Source organism: Salvia hispanica, chromosome 2 (assembly GCF_029641045.1).
Source record: "Salvia hispanica isolate PSC_SH4W2 chromosome 2, Shi_PSC_v1, whole genome shotgun sequence".
NCBI lineage: Eukaryota > Viridiplantae > Streptophyta > Magnoliopsida > Lamiales > Lamiaceae > Salvia > Salvia hispanica.
The window spans coordinates 9,513,585-9,527,572 of record NC_142693.1 but is presented as its reverse complement, the minus strand read 5'-3'; the positions used below and the strand labels follow the sequence as shown (position 1 = coordinate 9,527,572).

The 13,988-nt window shown below is 33.0% G+C and overlaps 1 protein-coding gene across 1 annotated transcript; it reads left to right on the top strand.

Annotated features, from left to right (window-relative positions):
* The first annotated feature begins 4,732 nt into the window (after positions 1-4,732).
* LOC125209293 (low affinity sulfate transporter 3-like) lies at positions 4,733-11,060 on the top strand. The gene is made up of 12 exons (XM_048108896.2): positions 4,733-5,167; positions 5,374-5,422; positions 5,519-5,726; positions 6,132-6,306; positions 6,398-6,463; positions 6,533-6,763; positions 6,847-6,973; positions 7,053-7,339; positions 9,675-9,868; positions 10,033-10,115; positions 10,528-10,604; positions 10,721-11,060. Exons 1-12 carry the CDS (start codon positions 4,781-4,783, stop codon positions 10,871-10,873), a joined length of 2,037 nt encoding a protein of 678 aa, XP_047964853.2. The 5' UTR covers positions 4,733-4,780; the 3' UTR covers positions 10,874-11,060.
* The last annotated feature ends 2,928 nt before the right edge of the window (positions 11,061-13,988 follow it).

Here is a 13,988-nt window from a genome sequence, read left to right as displayed (position 1 = left end):
TTTTCACATTATACTAATCAAAGTAATGAATCAAATGGAAGGAAGAAGTAAATAAGAAATGAAATAAAGAAACTGAGGAGAAATCATTAAAGGAACTGGTTAAATTGAAAAGAGAAACCAAATATCAAATCACGATGTAGCACACAAAATTTAATTATTTCAAAATTTGCCGCATATTATACATATGTGATATGTATGAACACAAATTATCTCTACTTCTAGGGTTTTAGCTTAAATGAAAATAAAAAAATAGCTTGAGATATAAGATTTCAAGCATTCAGATAAGAGTTTTTAGCACTTCGTCCCAAACATTATGCGAGTGACCAAACTTGAAGAGTTAACAATTGTCACAAAAGATAAAAATTGAAATGGGACCAACAAAGATACATAAAGAGAAATTCACTATTCATTTTGATAAGTTAGAGTTTAATTTTGAATGATACAAATAACATAAGTCAAGTAACTTTTTGTACAAATTTTTGTTGATGATAGTCACATGATATCAAAATGATAATTTAAAGTTACCGGGTAGCAAATGCCAAAATTCAAACATCTTTCAAAGAGAATAAAAATGAATACAATAAAGAGAGATCTCTCACATCAGTCTCCAAATGCCATTAAAAGTGCACAAATTGAAAAGAAAATTGACCCACACACCACTGAATTCAACACACTTGAGAGCATATTTTAGTTAGCCCAAAGTGGCAAAATTGTGTTACATTTTTCTATTAATATTATTGCAAGTATCCCCTAAATTTAATGACAAAGTTAGGAAGTTACCTACCTTTTGCAACGCACACTCAATGGCTCTGGTTTAGGAATAAACTTATCACACAAAAATGCGTCCAAGTTCAGTGAACCTCACGATTTGCATTTCCAATTCCCCAATTATTTCTCTCCATTTGTGAACAACATTTTTCTGGGCTGTAATCATTTTCAAAGATGAGTGGAAATTTTGCTTTAGATTGATGAGATGTGGCTATTCCTGTTTCGGATGAACATCAATCCCTTAAACTTGTTTCTTCTTCACAATAACATTTCCAAAAATCATAAAAGAATAAATCTGAATAAATATGTCGGAAAAAAACCAAACTGGGTATATAAGAAGGGCCCCACCCCACGACAGGCCTTCCAGAAAATTGCATAAAATCGCCTACGTTTGAAAATCTCACCAAGTCAACGGTAAAATAAAACTGATCATTATTTTTATATTGGGATTTGTTTCCATTTACAAGGTGCAAATAAACAAAAAAGTTATTAAATTTAATTAAATTCTGATCCACTTTATAACTTTAAAAAGTAAATAATTATACCATAATTTTGATAATTTTCCTAAAAATATGAATTTTAGAAACAGATTAAAAATTGATAATATTAAAAATATATAGAAAGAAAAGCGGATTAGTGGAAAATTGGTCCATCTCATTAGAGTAAAAGAAATTTCCTTAAAATAGAATTTTTTTTATTTTTAGAGGACGGATAAAAAACAAAAGAGTGTCTATTTGCAGAGGACAAAAAGAGTATTGTTTTTAAATGTCCTATTGATTTAGATTTGGTGTAAAACTATGTTGGAATATAAAAGATATATATTGGAGGAGTAATTTAGTTTGGAGGAAATATTTTAGAGGAGAATGGGTGGAATATATGAGAAATGTTTTAGGAGATGTTGTGATGTGGGAAACAAAGGAACACTCTATTTCTCAAACTTTCTCAAGTTCTCAACCTGTTCAACTTCTTCAACTTATGAAAATGGTACAACTATGGACTATTTATAGGCATCCACTTCCTATTCTAGAAATTCTCTACTAAAGTATTGTTAATAGATAATAGGTACTACCTCATTAGAGAGATAGAGAGATATAAAGAAAAAGTTTTAAAAGTATTGTTAGTGGATAATAGGTACTACCTCATTAGAGATAAGAGAGTTTCCAAAATTAGAAAGTTCATACTTTTTAGGGACGGACTAAAAAGGAAATAGTCTATAATTTCCAGGGACGGAGGAAGCATATTTTATACGTTAACGCCTTGTTTGCCAGATAAACACTTCTTGCTGTTAAAACCAAGCTTGAGATCTCGGTGAATATATTTCTCTAATTTATTGAAGTAATATTGAGTATACAATGTTGGTTGTATGATACTTTAAATTATTAATACGTACTCCTTTCCCACCACAAATGATCAACTTTCCATTTTAAGTTGTCCCATTATAAGTGATCAATTTCCTTTTTTTGCTATAAAGAAAACTCTATCTATTTCTTACTTTATTTCTTCTCTCTTACTTTATTCTCTCTTTCTTACTTTTTCCTCTCACTTACTTTTTCCTCTCTCATACTTTACTCTCTCCACTCCAACTCAATATATATCATTTTTTCTAATTTTCGTGTCCAAAAGAAATCCATCACTTGTAATGGGATGGAGGGAGTGTGATTTTCCGTAGCCCAATAATCATGACATCTTGGATAGTTATATATAACATCGATAAACACTAATATTGTTATCTATATAATCATGTCTCAGTGTACCGGAGATGATACTGTCCTTAATAGATGTTTTAAAAAAGATTTTTAATGTATAGAAATTATGCAGTTCTAGAATATATAACTTGAAAGCTAAGCAAGTTATATTTTGAGTTTTATTTATTTCCTAATTAGTACAATCAGTGGATGGAAAATTATTAGTAATTGTTTTTTCCTCTACCAAATTATAGGTTTCTTTTTTGCTTATTTTCCTTTAAGTTATTTTCATTTTAGTTTTATTTTTCATAAGTTTTGGATTTCCCTTTGCCTATATAAAGACCTCATTGTTGAACTAAAAACACAGACTTTTGAATATTAATTTTACATTGAGTTTTTATGCTCTGAAGTTCTCAAATCGTTGAATTCTTTTTTTACCAGTTCAGTCATTCTCCATACAATTTTGCATCATTTGGTATCAGAGCTGCGCGAACTTCATGAGGCTGAAGCTCCGTGACTGCCACGAGCTCACTGACAAAGGAATGTCAATTTTGCCGCGAATTGTAGAAATCTGCATACATTCTTGTGTGGGTCTTCCAAGTTTTGGGGATAAAGAGCTGAACACGTTGATCGAGAATTACGGATTGCTGGAGGAACTCTCGGTGAAGCGATTGCGAGGAATTACTGATGCTGTTGCAGCTGAAGCAATTGGGCCTGGGTAAAAAGACGGACTTTTGAATATTAATTTTATATTGAGTTTTTTATACTTTGAAGTTCTCGATTCGCTAGTTAGAAATTATTCCAAGATACCTCATCTGGCTCAGGCTAAGTGAGGCATATTCCTTTTCAGAATATCCTAGGTTAAGTGGGGCATTTCCTTTTTTTTGGCAATAATTAATTTTCTTATCCCCTACTGTATTATTTACTCCATCCGTTCCATAAAAATAGGACATTTAGGGTTGACATGAGTTTTAATGTGTAGTAACTGGTAAAGTAAGAGAGAAGGGAAAATAGAGTTGAAATTGTATAGTTGATGGTGGGATACATAGATAATAAAGTAAAAGGAAATGAGAAAAATGTTGTTAGAAATAGATATGGATAAGTTCTATGAGACGGACGAAAAAAACAATACTCCCTCCATCTTGCTTAACTGTCACACTTGCATTTCTGCACTCGTTTTGTAAAAATGATAATAAATAGTTAAAGTCGAGAAATAGTAAAATAAGAGAGAGCTCTTCTCTACCTTATTTTCTCGATTGTAACTATTTATTACTCCCTCTGTTCCATAGTAATGGAGACGTTTCTTTTCGGCACGGAGATTAAGAAAAATTGTGTTAGGTGAGTTACGTAAAGAGAGAATAAAGTGGAAAATGAAAAAGGAGAGAGATGAAGAGAGAAAAAAGTAAGAGAGAGTAAAATATGTGTGGAAAAATGTGTTGACTTTTACTAAAAAGGGAAATGACTCTATTACTATGGAATGTACCAAAATAGCAAAATGACTCTAATACTATGGAACGGGGGGAGTATCATTTTTACAAAATGAGTGCAAAAATGCAAGTGTGACAGTTAATGCGGGACGGAGGGAGTATGACCTATTCTTATAGGACGGAGGGACTATAATTTAACCCACTAAATGCCGCTTCCTAAATTCTTGTGCCAAAATAAATTGGTTTCACTTAGGTTGGGACATAAAGATAACCTCCAAAGGTGACCCCTTCTTTGTGCAGCATGAGATTTTATACAATTTTATTTTGTGTGTTAAGTAAAAAGAATAAAGTAAGAGATGGATAAATAGAAATAAAAATGTTTCTTTTATTCATAATGAGTCAGCATGTTGGACAAACCAAGAAGGAAAGTGTGTCATATTCGATGTAACAGAATCCGGAGTATATAAAAGTATGACCCGTAACTTTTTCAAACCTACTTTTCGTTACTCCCTTCGTCCCTTAAATTATGTCACATTTGGACCGGGCACGGATTTTAAGAAATATAATGGAAGATTAGTTGAAAAAGTTAGTAGAGAGTAAGTCCTATTTTTAGATATTAGTTTTATAATAAAATGTGAGTTGAAATGAGTTAGTAGAATATGAGGTGCACTATGAAAAATAGTATAAGGTGAAATATAACAAATTTTGTGGAATGGATGAAAATGAAAAAATATGATAAAATTTAAGAGAGGGGGCGAGGGGGGGGGAGTACTTTTCTTAAAACTGTTACAGGGTCAACTCCTTGTCCCCTATATATATATATGGTTGATGATCTTGACACAACACAAATGCAACCCGATTTGCTACACTGAAACATGTATAACGAGCAAGCTCAGTCAAATGGATGTGCAACCACCATCTAGCCACCAACTAAATCAAGTTCTCCCAAACACTTCAATTAACACCGCCATGGGTAAAGCGCCGGCTGACAACTCCGCCGCTGTGGAGTTACAGCCGCTAGATGCTGAGGCGGCCGCGGGCAGAGCGGAGAGGTCTAGGTGGCTGCTGGCCTCCGCCGACCCCCCGCCACCGTGGCAACAACTCTTCAGCTCCATAAAAGATTCTGTTCTACCTCACCCCAACACAAAGCAGCATAGGCCAAACCGACTGCTTCTCTTCTTGCAATCACTCTTTCCGGTCCTCAAATGGGGAAAGAACTATAAAGCTTCAATGTTCAAGAGTGATTTCTTGGCTGGCTTGACTCTTGCTAGTCTCTGCATTCCTCAGGTTCCTTTATTTACTTCTCTTTTCCTCCGCCATTAGATGTCTCATTTTTCCTTTTTATTTGTCTACACTCATATTCCACTAACTATTTTAACAAAGTCAAACAATTTATTAAAACTCGTGCGGGTCAGAAACATGAAATTTATTCATAATTTTCGGTGTTCTTTATGTTGGATTTTGGTTGCATAATATTTTCATTTATTTTGCAGAGTATTGGATATGCTAATCTGGCCAAAATGGATCCACAGTATGGTCTGTGTAAGTCTTGCAACAATCAAACTAGCCTCATACTGACATACACCAATTTTTATTTTTATTTTATAAAAATCAATGTGTTTATGTAATGTATTTCAGACACAAGTGTGGTTCCACCATTGATATATGCTGTAATGGGAAGTTCTAGGGAGATCGCTATTGGTCCTGTGGCGGTGGTCTCATTGCTGCTCTCTGCGATGATCTCCAAAGTGGTGGACCCTTCCGCCGATCCCACGGCATATCGTCGGACCGTTTTCACCGTCACCTTCTTCACCGGCGCCTTCCAGGCACTCTTTGGTATATTCCGGTCAGTATCAATTTGTCATTTTTATTTGTCTCACTGAATTAGTCCAATTTCTATGTATATAAACATATTCAGTGCGCATTACTATCAATGATGTAGATTCCACTATCCATTAACATTATTTAACTATTTTCTCATTTTTACTTATACTTTGCGTTAAACTCATGATGTTTTTAAAATCCTTAAAAAATAGAAAAACATATACTCCCTTTATCCCATTAAAAATAAAATGTTTTTTCTTGTGGATTGTCTCATTAAAAATGAAATGTTTTCTAATGGAAACAATGCTATTTCTACACAAAATGTTTTGTATTTATTGGGACCGGAGGGAGTATTATTTAATGGCAGACAGATGGACTATTAAGAAATTATAATTGTAATTAATTAAGAATTTTTGATGGCGTTCAGGCTGGGATTTCTGGTGGATTTTTTGTCACATGCAGCGATTGTAGGATTCATGGGAGGTGCAGCTATTGTGATCGGCCTCCAACAGTTGAAGGGATTGCTCGGAATCTCCCATTTTACCTCCAAAACTGATGTCGTCTCTGTGCTTAGTGCTGTTGTCAAAGCACTTGGTCAACAAGTAATTAATTAATTACTGAAATACTACGTATGATTTGTCTGTCTTAATTGGATTGAATTATCAACTGATCATGTTCAATTAACGTATGCAGTGGTATCCATTGAATTCTGTCCTGGGCTGTTCCTTCTTGATCTTCATCCTAATCACCCGGTTCATAGTAAGCACTACTAAAACCAGTTCATTCATTAGCAAAAATAAAATAAAATAAATGAAAATGAATTTGCAGGGGCAAAGAAACAAGAAACTGTTTTGGGTAGCCGCAACGGCGCCGCTGTTCTCAGTGATAGTATCCACCTTAATAGTCTACTTATCGAATGCGGAAAAGCACGGCATCAAGATCGTCAAGCACTTGAAAGGCGGCCTCAATCCGAGCTCGCTTCACCAGCTTGACTTTGGAGGCCAGCATGTCGGAGAAGCAGCCAAAATCGGATTAATATGCGCCTTAATAGCACTCACTGTTAGTTCTTGATCACAACTCTATATATATGTATATGTATCTCGAATTCAAAAATAAAAGCATTATAATTTATAATTAATCAGGAAGCCATTGCTGTGGGGAGATCGTTCGCTTCCATGAAAGGTTACCACCTGGATGGGAACAAGGAAATGGTTGCCATGGGAGTGATGAACCTGGTTGGATCTGTAACATCATGCTACACAGCGACCGGTAATTAATCCATCAAAATTGACAATTTTTATTTGTTTTACCACGCGTGACATGAATATATGTGGAAAATGAATTTCAGGCTCGTTTTCAAGAACAGCGGTGAATTACAGCGCAGGGTGTGAGACAGTGATATCTAACATAGTTATGTCAGTGACTGTGTTGATATGCCTGCTTCTCTTCACCAAGCTCTTGTATTACACTCCGCTGGCTATTCTTGCTTCGATCATTCTGTCCGCTCTGCCTGGACTTATCGATCTCAACGAAGGCTATAACATTTGGAAGGTCGATAAGCTGGATTTCGTGGTCTGCATTGCTGCATTCTTCGGTGTTCTCTTTGGTTCTGTCGAAATCGGCCTACTAGTCGCGGTAATTTTACCTAGTTTTTTTAATAATTGACAAAAATTTATTGATACACTGATCAAATAGTCAGAAGATTAATCGCCGCCTATAAATCACTAAATGGAATAATCACTGAGTCCGCCGATAGATTAAAAAATATTAAGTGTTGCATTTCTTACCAAAAATATATACTAGGAAGGAGAATATGTTGGATTAGTGGTTGGTAAATTGCGTAATGAGTGAGAAGGAATATTAACGTGACGTTAACGACGATGTACGGAGAATATGATAAAGAGAGTAGCAGTAAGCGGAGAATATTGCAAATTAATAGAAACAAGTTGAAGTAAATGGTTTACATAAGAATCCAACAAAAGAGTTTCCAATTGGATATATAAGTTTACTTCATTGGAGTGGGTTATTGGTTAAATCTATTGGCCTCCACTAAAACTGAGTCACAAAAAATTATACTACGATAATTATTTGGAATTTGACTTTCTTTCATATGAAAATGTATGTCAAAAATAATTGTAATTAATTTGGATTATATTTAGTAAACGTCAATAATTTATGACAGATTATTTTCAAAGAAGTATATGATATAGTATACTTTAAAATGGCGATGATTTTAGTCACACTTTTCCATTTCGGTCCGTCCCCAATTAAGAATCGCACTTCATTTTTACTATAAATAGTAAGCAGGTCTCACATTCCACTAATTCAATTCATTCACATTTTATTATAAAATCCAATATAAAAAAATGGGTCTCACATTCCACTTACTTTTTCAACCATTTTTTCTTTACATTTCTTAAAACTCGTGCCCGGTCAAAGTGTGACTCTTAATCGGGGACGGAGGGAGTAGTATTTTACAAAAGTCAAAATTACATTAATTAGTCGTTGAATTATATTTTTAGGGTTGGCTTGGGAGTTGGGGAATGCAATAAGCGAGTGTTTTCTTCTTCGTAATAATTCGTTCTTTTAAATTTAACTATACCCTACAAGTTGATGGTCTAATTTTAATATATTTAAATTGTCTGGCTCAAAGATTCGGGTGTAAAAGGCATGGAGAATTTAGGGTTTAATTGTGTCAAGCTCAATGTCTTTAAAATACGTCCAGGTTCAGTGAATATGAGAATCTCCCATCTAATAAACACCATCTTGGGTTCAGAATTGGAGTACCATAATAAAGGTATCTTCAACAGTCGTAAAGAAAAGATTTAAATAAAAGTACCAAGATTATATTCCTTAATTGCTTGCTTTATTTAAGTGCTAGTTTGATTCCAACGAAAGTAACTCGGCCACTATCATATTTAATTATGAAAAGCAACTTTCAAAAAATGAACTTAATACACCTAATGCAGTAAAAGGTAGTTTATAAATAGATACTATCAAAATGAAAGGAATATAATATAGGACCTTTTTATCTACTGTATCTACAAACCAGATTTTTAATCACAACCAAAATAACATATATTATGCTCCAAGTAGGGTTTCAACTGGTATTATGTTTGTATGATGTATAAAATCACTTGATTATAAACTAATGGCAAAAGTACAATATACCGAAATTGAAAAAGATAAAAAAGCTAAATTCAGTTATTTGAACTTGAGCAGAACTCATGTAATTTAATAGGACCTGAAATATAAAAAACAAGCTCAAACAATCTAATGTCAAAATAACTACTACTCTCCCGTCCCTGAAAGTTTGTCCCATTTTTCTATTTCCGACCGTCCCACAAAATTTGTCTCATTTCACTTTTTACTATTTTTGGTAGTAGACCATATATTCCACTAACTCAATCTTACTCACATTTTATTATAAAATTAATAGTAGGAACTACATTCTACTAACTTTTTCAATTCACTTTTCATTACATTTCTTAAAACCCGTGTCCGGTCAAAGTGGGACATATTTGGGAGATGGAGGGAGTACTACTACAATTTAAGGCAACATAAAATAAAATTACGTGTTTTGAATTTATTTTATCTGTTTATATGTTAATCTCCAAGAAATAATTATTGCTGAATGGTTTCTTGAGATTAGAAACAAAACTTTTGAATAAAAAAAAAACTATTGCATTACATAGTTTACACTGCTGGTGTTACCATTGAAAGCTCTATAATGTGGAATATAATTCTTTCAATTTTTATATTTCATGACTTGGTAATATAAACATTTACTTATCTAACTACTCCCTCCTCTTTTATGTGTCCCACTTTTTTCGTTTAGTAGGAGTAATTGATAAGATGGAGTCCTAGTGATTTTAGATCTCATCATTAGTTAGTTTGGATTGAAGAAGATCTTGCTATGTACTAAGTATTTAGGAAATTGAAATTCGTTTGGTGAATGTTAAAAATGCAGGTGGTAATGTCATTTGGGAAAGTAATAGTGATATCTATCAAACCTAGTACAGAAGAGTTGGGTAGAGTTCCAGGGACAGACATTTTCTGCAACATAATGCAATATCCCATTGCCAACAAACTCTCCGGTCTCTTAATCACTAGGATTACTTCTGCAACGTTTTGCTTCGCCAATGCCAGTTTCATCCGAGAAAGGTACACGTACATTACTTGTGCACGCGCACACACATTGGTGGTAGTAGTTAGCATTTTTGGATGAGTTAACATTTGATTACATTACAACTCCGTATATATTTATGTGAAATATGGGTGATTGTTAAATCAAACATAAATTAACGAACCGTATGTATATGTTTCAGGATTCTGAAGTCAGTAGACGATGAAAATAACATCGAAGAAGTCGCCAAAGGACGGCTTTATGTACTGATCCTCGATATGACTAGTAAGTAAATTGTGTTGTAGTATATGATTAATTTGAAATTAATGTATCCACGAATTATGATTAGATTTCCATTTTATACATGCATGGTTTATCACTTTTTATTGTAATCTCAATTTCTCATTTGAAGCAAAATAGACATGCCAAAAAATCTAAACGGTGAATAGATACATGTAGTAATAGCCTTTTAATCCAAAACCCAATAGTTTGTTATGTCTACTAGCGTAAGAAAATTCATACCATCCTTTTCCAGTCACTGAATTTCTTTTTTTTTTGCTACAAATAACATATATAGAGATATTAAAGATTTCACCAGTCGTGGATTAAGCACAACTGATTAAGTATTCTCTTTAATTTTGCCCTTTTTATTCATCTTTTGAGGGTAATAAACCTTTTAATTTACCAACAATGGCAGATGTGATGAATATCGACACTTCGGGTATTCATGCACTAGAAGAAGTGCACAAGAAACTGAATGCAAGAGGACTACAAGTAAGCCACATTTCCAACGTCATATAGTGATAAACTTGCAACTTAGTACGAATATATGTTTTGGTTTTTAATTTTTTTAATTTTTTTTTTTTTTTTTTTTTTTTGGGTTTCGATAGTTAGCAGTGGTGAATCCGAAGTGGCAAGTGATTACGAAGATGAAGGCAGCAAAATTGATAGATAAAATTGGTGCAGAATGGGTTTTCATGTCTATAGGGGACGCCGTGGAAGCTTCGGTTCGTCTCAAAATGAATGGCCTCAATAGTTGTTAAATAGTGAGCTTAATGTATTACTACTAGAGGTGTGTTTGTGCTTGAATAAACATGATACATTTAGGTCCTGCATTTCATCCAACATGAAATTAATGCTGGCATAAAAATGTTATCATATGTCATCCATCATTGTAAACTACTCTAGCCTCTTGTAATATATTCGTGTGAAGTACGTTACCTCTTTTCATTATAAGTACCTAATACTTTTAGCTGCAACAGAACATAGTGAAGGTAACTTCTTAACTATATATAGCCCATATTGGTAACTCTGCTTAATTCTAAAGCTGCGTCAAATTCAACATATATAGAACTTTATTTCTTAATAATCTTCCTCATGTGCGTCGAATTAAAAAAAAATTTGTTAAGTGTGTCTCAGATGCCAAAAAGTCAGCAATGTCTTCTTTGCGTTTCACTCTTCTTTTTGTTTCGTGAGAGATCACATATCCAAATAAATAACCTTCAAGGACACACTTTATGACGGCCTCTACCACTCTTCTTACATAAATATTCCTTCAACATCCATTATATTAAGACCTTTGATATTTGAATATAAGAGCATAAATGGTGTTCCTATTTCTAGCTCATCATTTGTTGCTATTCATTTTAATTTCCTTGAATTCCTTTAGTTCTAGCTTAGATATGTGGCACAAACATTTTGGTCACTGTGCTTCTGATGTTATAAAGAAAGCTCTAGATCATTGCAATATCTTTTTCCATTCAATAAAAGATTATGGTATTTGTCTTCCTTGTTCAGTTTCAAAAGTTGCAAATTGCCATATATGCATTCGGTTACTCAATACTATAAAACACTTGTACTTGTGCACGGTAATGTATGGTGTCCCTTACCAATTACTTCTAAAAATGGCTTTAACTATTATGTTACTTTCATTGATCATGCAAGCTAATTTACTTGGATATCTATTAAAAACCAAATGAGAGGTTCAACATATTGTTAATCTGTTTAAAGAATTGGCAGAAACTCAATTTGATAATAAATTGAAAAGTATTAAGAGCAATTGGGGTGCATGGAGAATTTCAAGGTTTATCTAAGTTAATGCAAGAGTTTTAGGAGGATTTCAAGGTTTATCTAAATTAATTGCAAGAGTTCTAGACACATATCATATACGTTGATAGTTATGTTCATACATCCCCCAACCAATGACGAAGCCAGAAATTTTTCTTTGGAGGGCCCATATCTTAAACATTTATCGATGTTAGTTTCACCGAAGGATGCTACAATATAGGTGATAGACAGTTGTAAGAACTAAGAAATAATAGAGAAATATAGTTTAAATGTAACAAAAATATTTGAGAATGCCAAATAAATGCTAAATAATTAATCAAATACAGTAATATTTTTCAAGAATAAAATAATAGGAGTACTTTTTAGTTAGATTTAATATTATGATATTATTACATATTTAATCTCATCAAAATCTAAAATTATTTATATGAAAAATAAGTAGTATAAATTTATTTTATAAAATAATCAACATTTTCATTTTTTGTTCAATAAGTCAATATGTAGAATATTTTATTCATCACATAATATAAATCTGTAACATAGATTTTGTAAAGAATAGTACTACTATTTTGCAAAAAATAAAATTGCAAAACTAAAAAAAAAAAACAAGTTGTACTAGACAAATCAAAATATAGGAGAATTTATTTCATTACATAATATAAATCTATCACTAGAATTTCGTACACAAAATAATACTAGTATTAAAAAGGAATATTTTGTAAAGAAATTAAAAAAAAAGTGAAACTGGAAAACAAAAATATTGAATGAAACAAAAAACACTTAATAATAGGCGTATTTATTTGAATGGAATCAGAAGGAGAGAAAGTGAGAGTGCCAGGATCAACCTCGCGACCTCAACTACAAAAGGACGCATGCTGAACCAACTAAGCTAGCAGAGATATATATCCTGATAATCTGTAGTACTTCCTCCGTTCCTTCATAGTTGAGTCATTTTTCTATTTTGGAAAGTTTCCTCCTAGTTGAGTCATTTTCATATATAGTATATTTTTCCTCTTTCTTACTTTACTCTCTCTTACTTTATTCTCTCTACTTTATTCACTTTTTACTTTATTCTTTCTACCTTTTTTTCTTTCTTACTTTTTTATCTATTTATTTAACACACTCAACATTCATTTATTAAACTCTGTGCCGAAAAGTTCCACCTCAACTATGAAGGAATAGAGGGAGTAATAAATAACAACGTGAACTGTTAAGGGGCCCAGGGTCCCAGATCCCAATGTGCCTTCGTCACTGCTCCCAACATAATAGTCTATAAAACATCGATACGTTGCTGAAATGTGATAAAATTGTTGACTGAATCTGGTCTTTCTAAAGGTTTATGGATAATGCTTTTGTTACATCAGTATTCATCATAAACAAATTTGGTACTTCTATTATAAAATTGATTTAACCCTTTGAGTCCTTGTTCAAAATAAAACCAAACTATTTTGATCTTAAAAATTTTTAGATATCTTTGTCATCATTCCACCATGTTAGAATATATTCCCTCCGTCTGCGAATAGGAGTCCCGTTTTTCCATTTTAGTTCGTTCACGAATAGGAGTCCCGGTTCACTTTTACCATAAATGATAATTAACACATTTCACTCACATTTCATTTAAAACTAATATATACATGTAGGACCATTATTCCACTAACTTTTTTTCACCCACTTTTCTTAACATTTCTTAAAACCCGCGCCGCCCATGAATGGGACTCCTAATGGCGGACGGAGGGAGTAGAAACCAATAACAGTGAGTAGGGAAAGTACCCCAACCGTGCCGCCTTGTTTTGAAAAAATAATACTCACTCTATTTTAAAAAATAGACTAGTTTTATCATTTTGGGTCGTCCTCCAAAATTTAACCAAGTCTAAATATATAAAGTTTTTAACAAATTATAAACTACTAATAATGTGCACCCCACAGCTACTAACACTATTTTCACTACCTTTTTCTCTTCTCTCTTACTCCTTCCGTTCCATAATAATAGAGTCATTTTGCTATTTTGGTACGTTCCATAGTAACAGAGTCATTTCCCTTTTTAGTAAAAGTCAACACATTTTTCCACACCTACTTTACTCTCTCTTACTT

Excerpts from the sequence above, each read along its gene's own strand:
- LOC125209293 (XM_048108896.2), top strand. The coding sequence starts at position 4,781 with ATGGATGTGCAACCACCATCTAGCCACCAACTAAATCAAGTTCTCCCA. Across the intron at positions 5,727-6,131 it reads GCACTCTTTGGTATATTCCG|GCTGGGATTTCTGGTGGATT; the intron begins GTCAGTATCAAT and ends GATGGCGTTCAG. Across the intron at positions 10,116-10,527 it reads ACTGATCCTCGATATGACTA|ATGTGATGAATATCGACACT; the intron begins GTAAGTAAATTG and ends CAACAATGGCAG.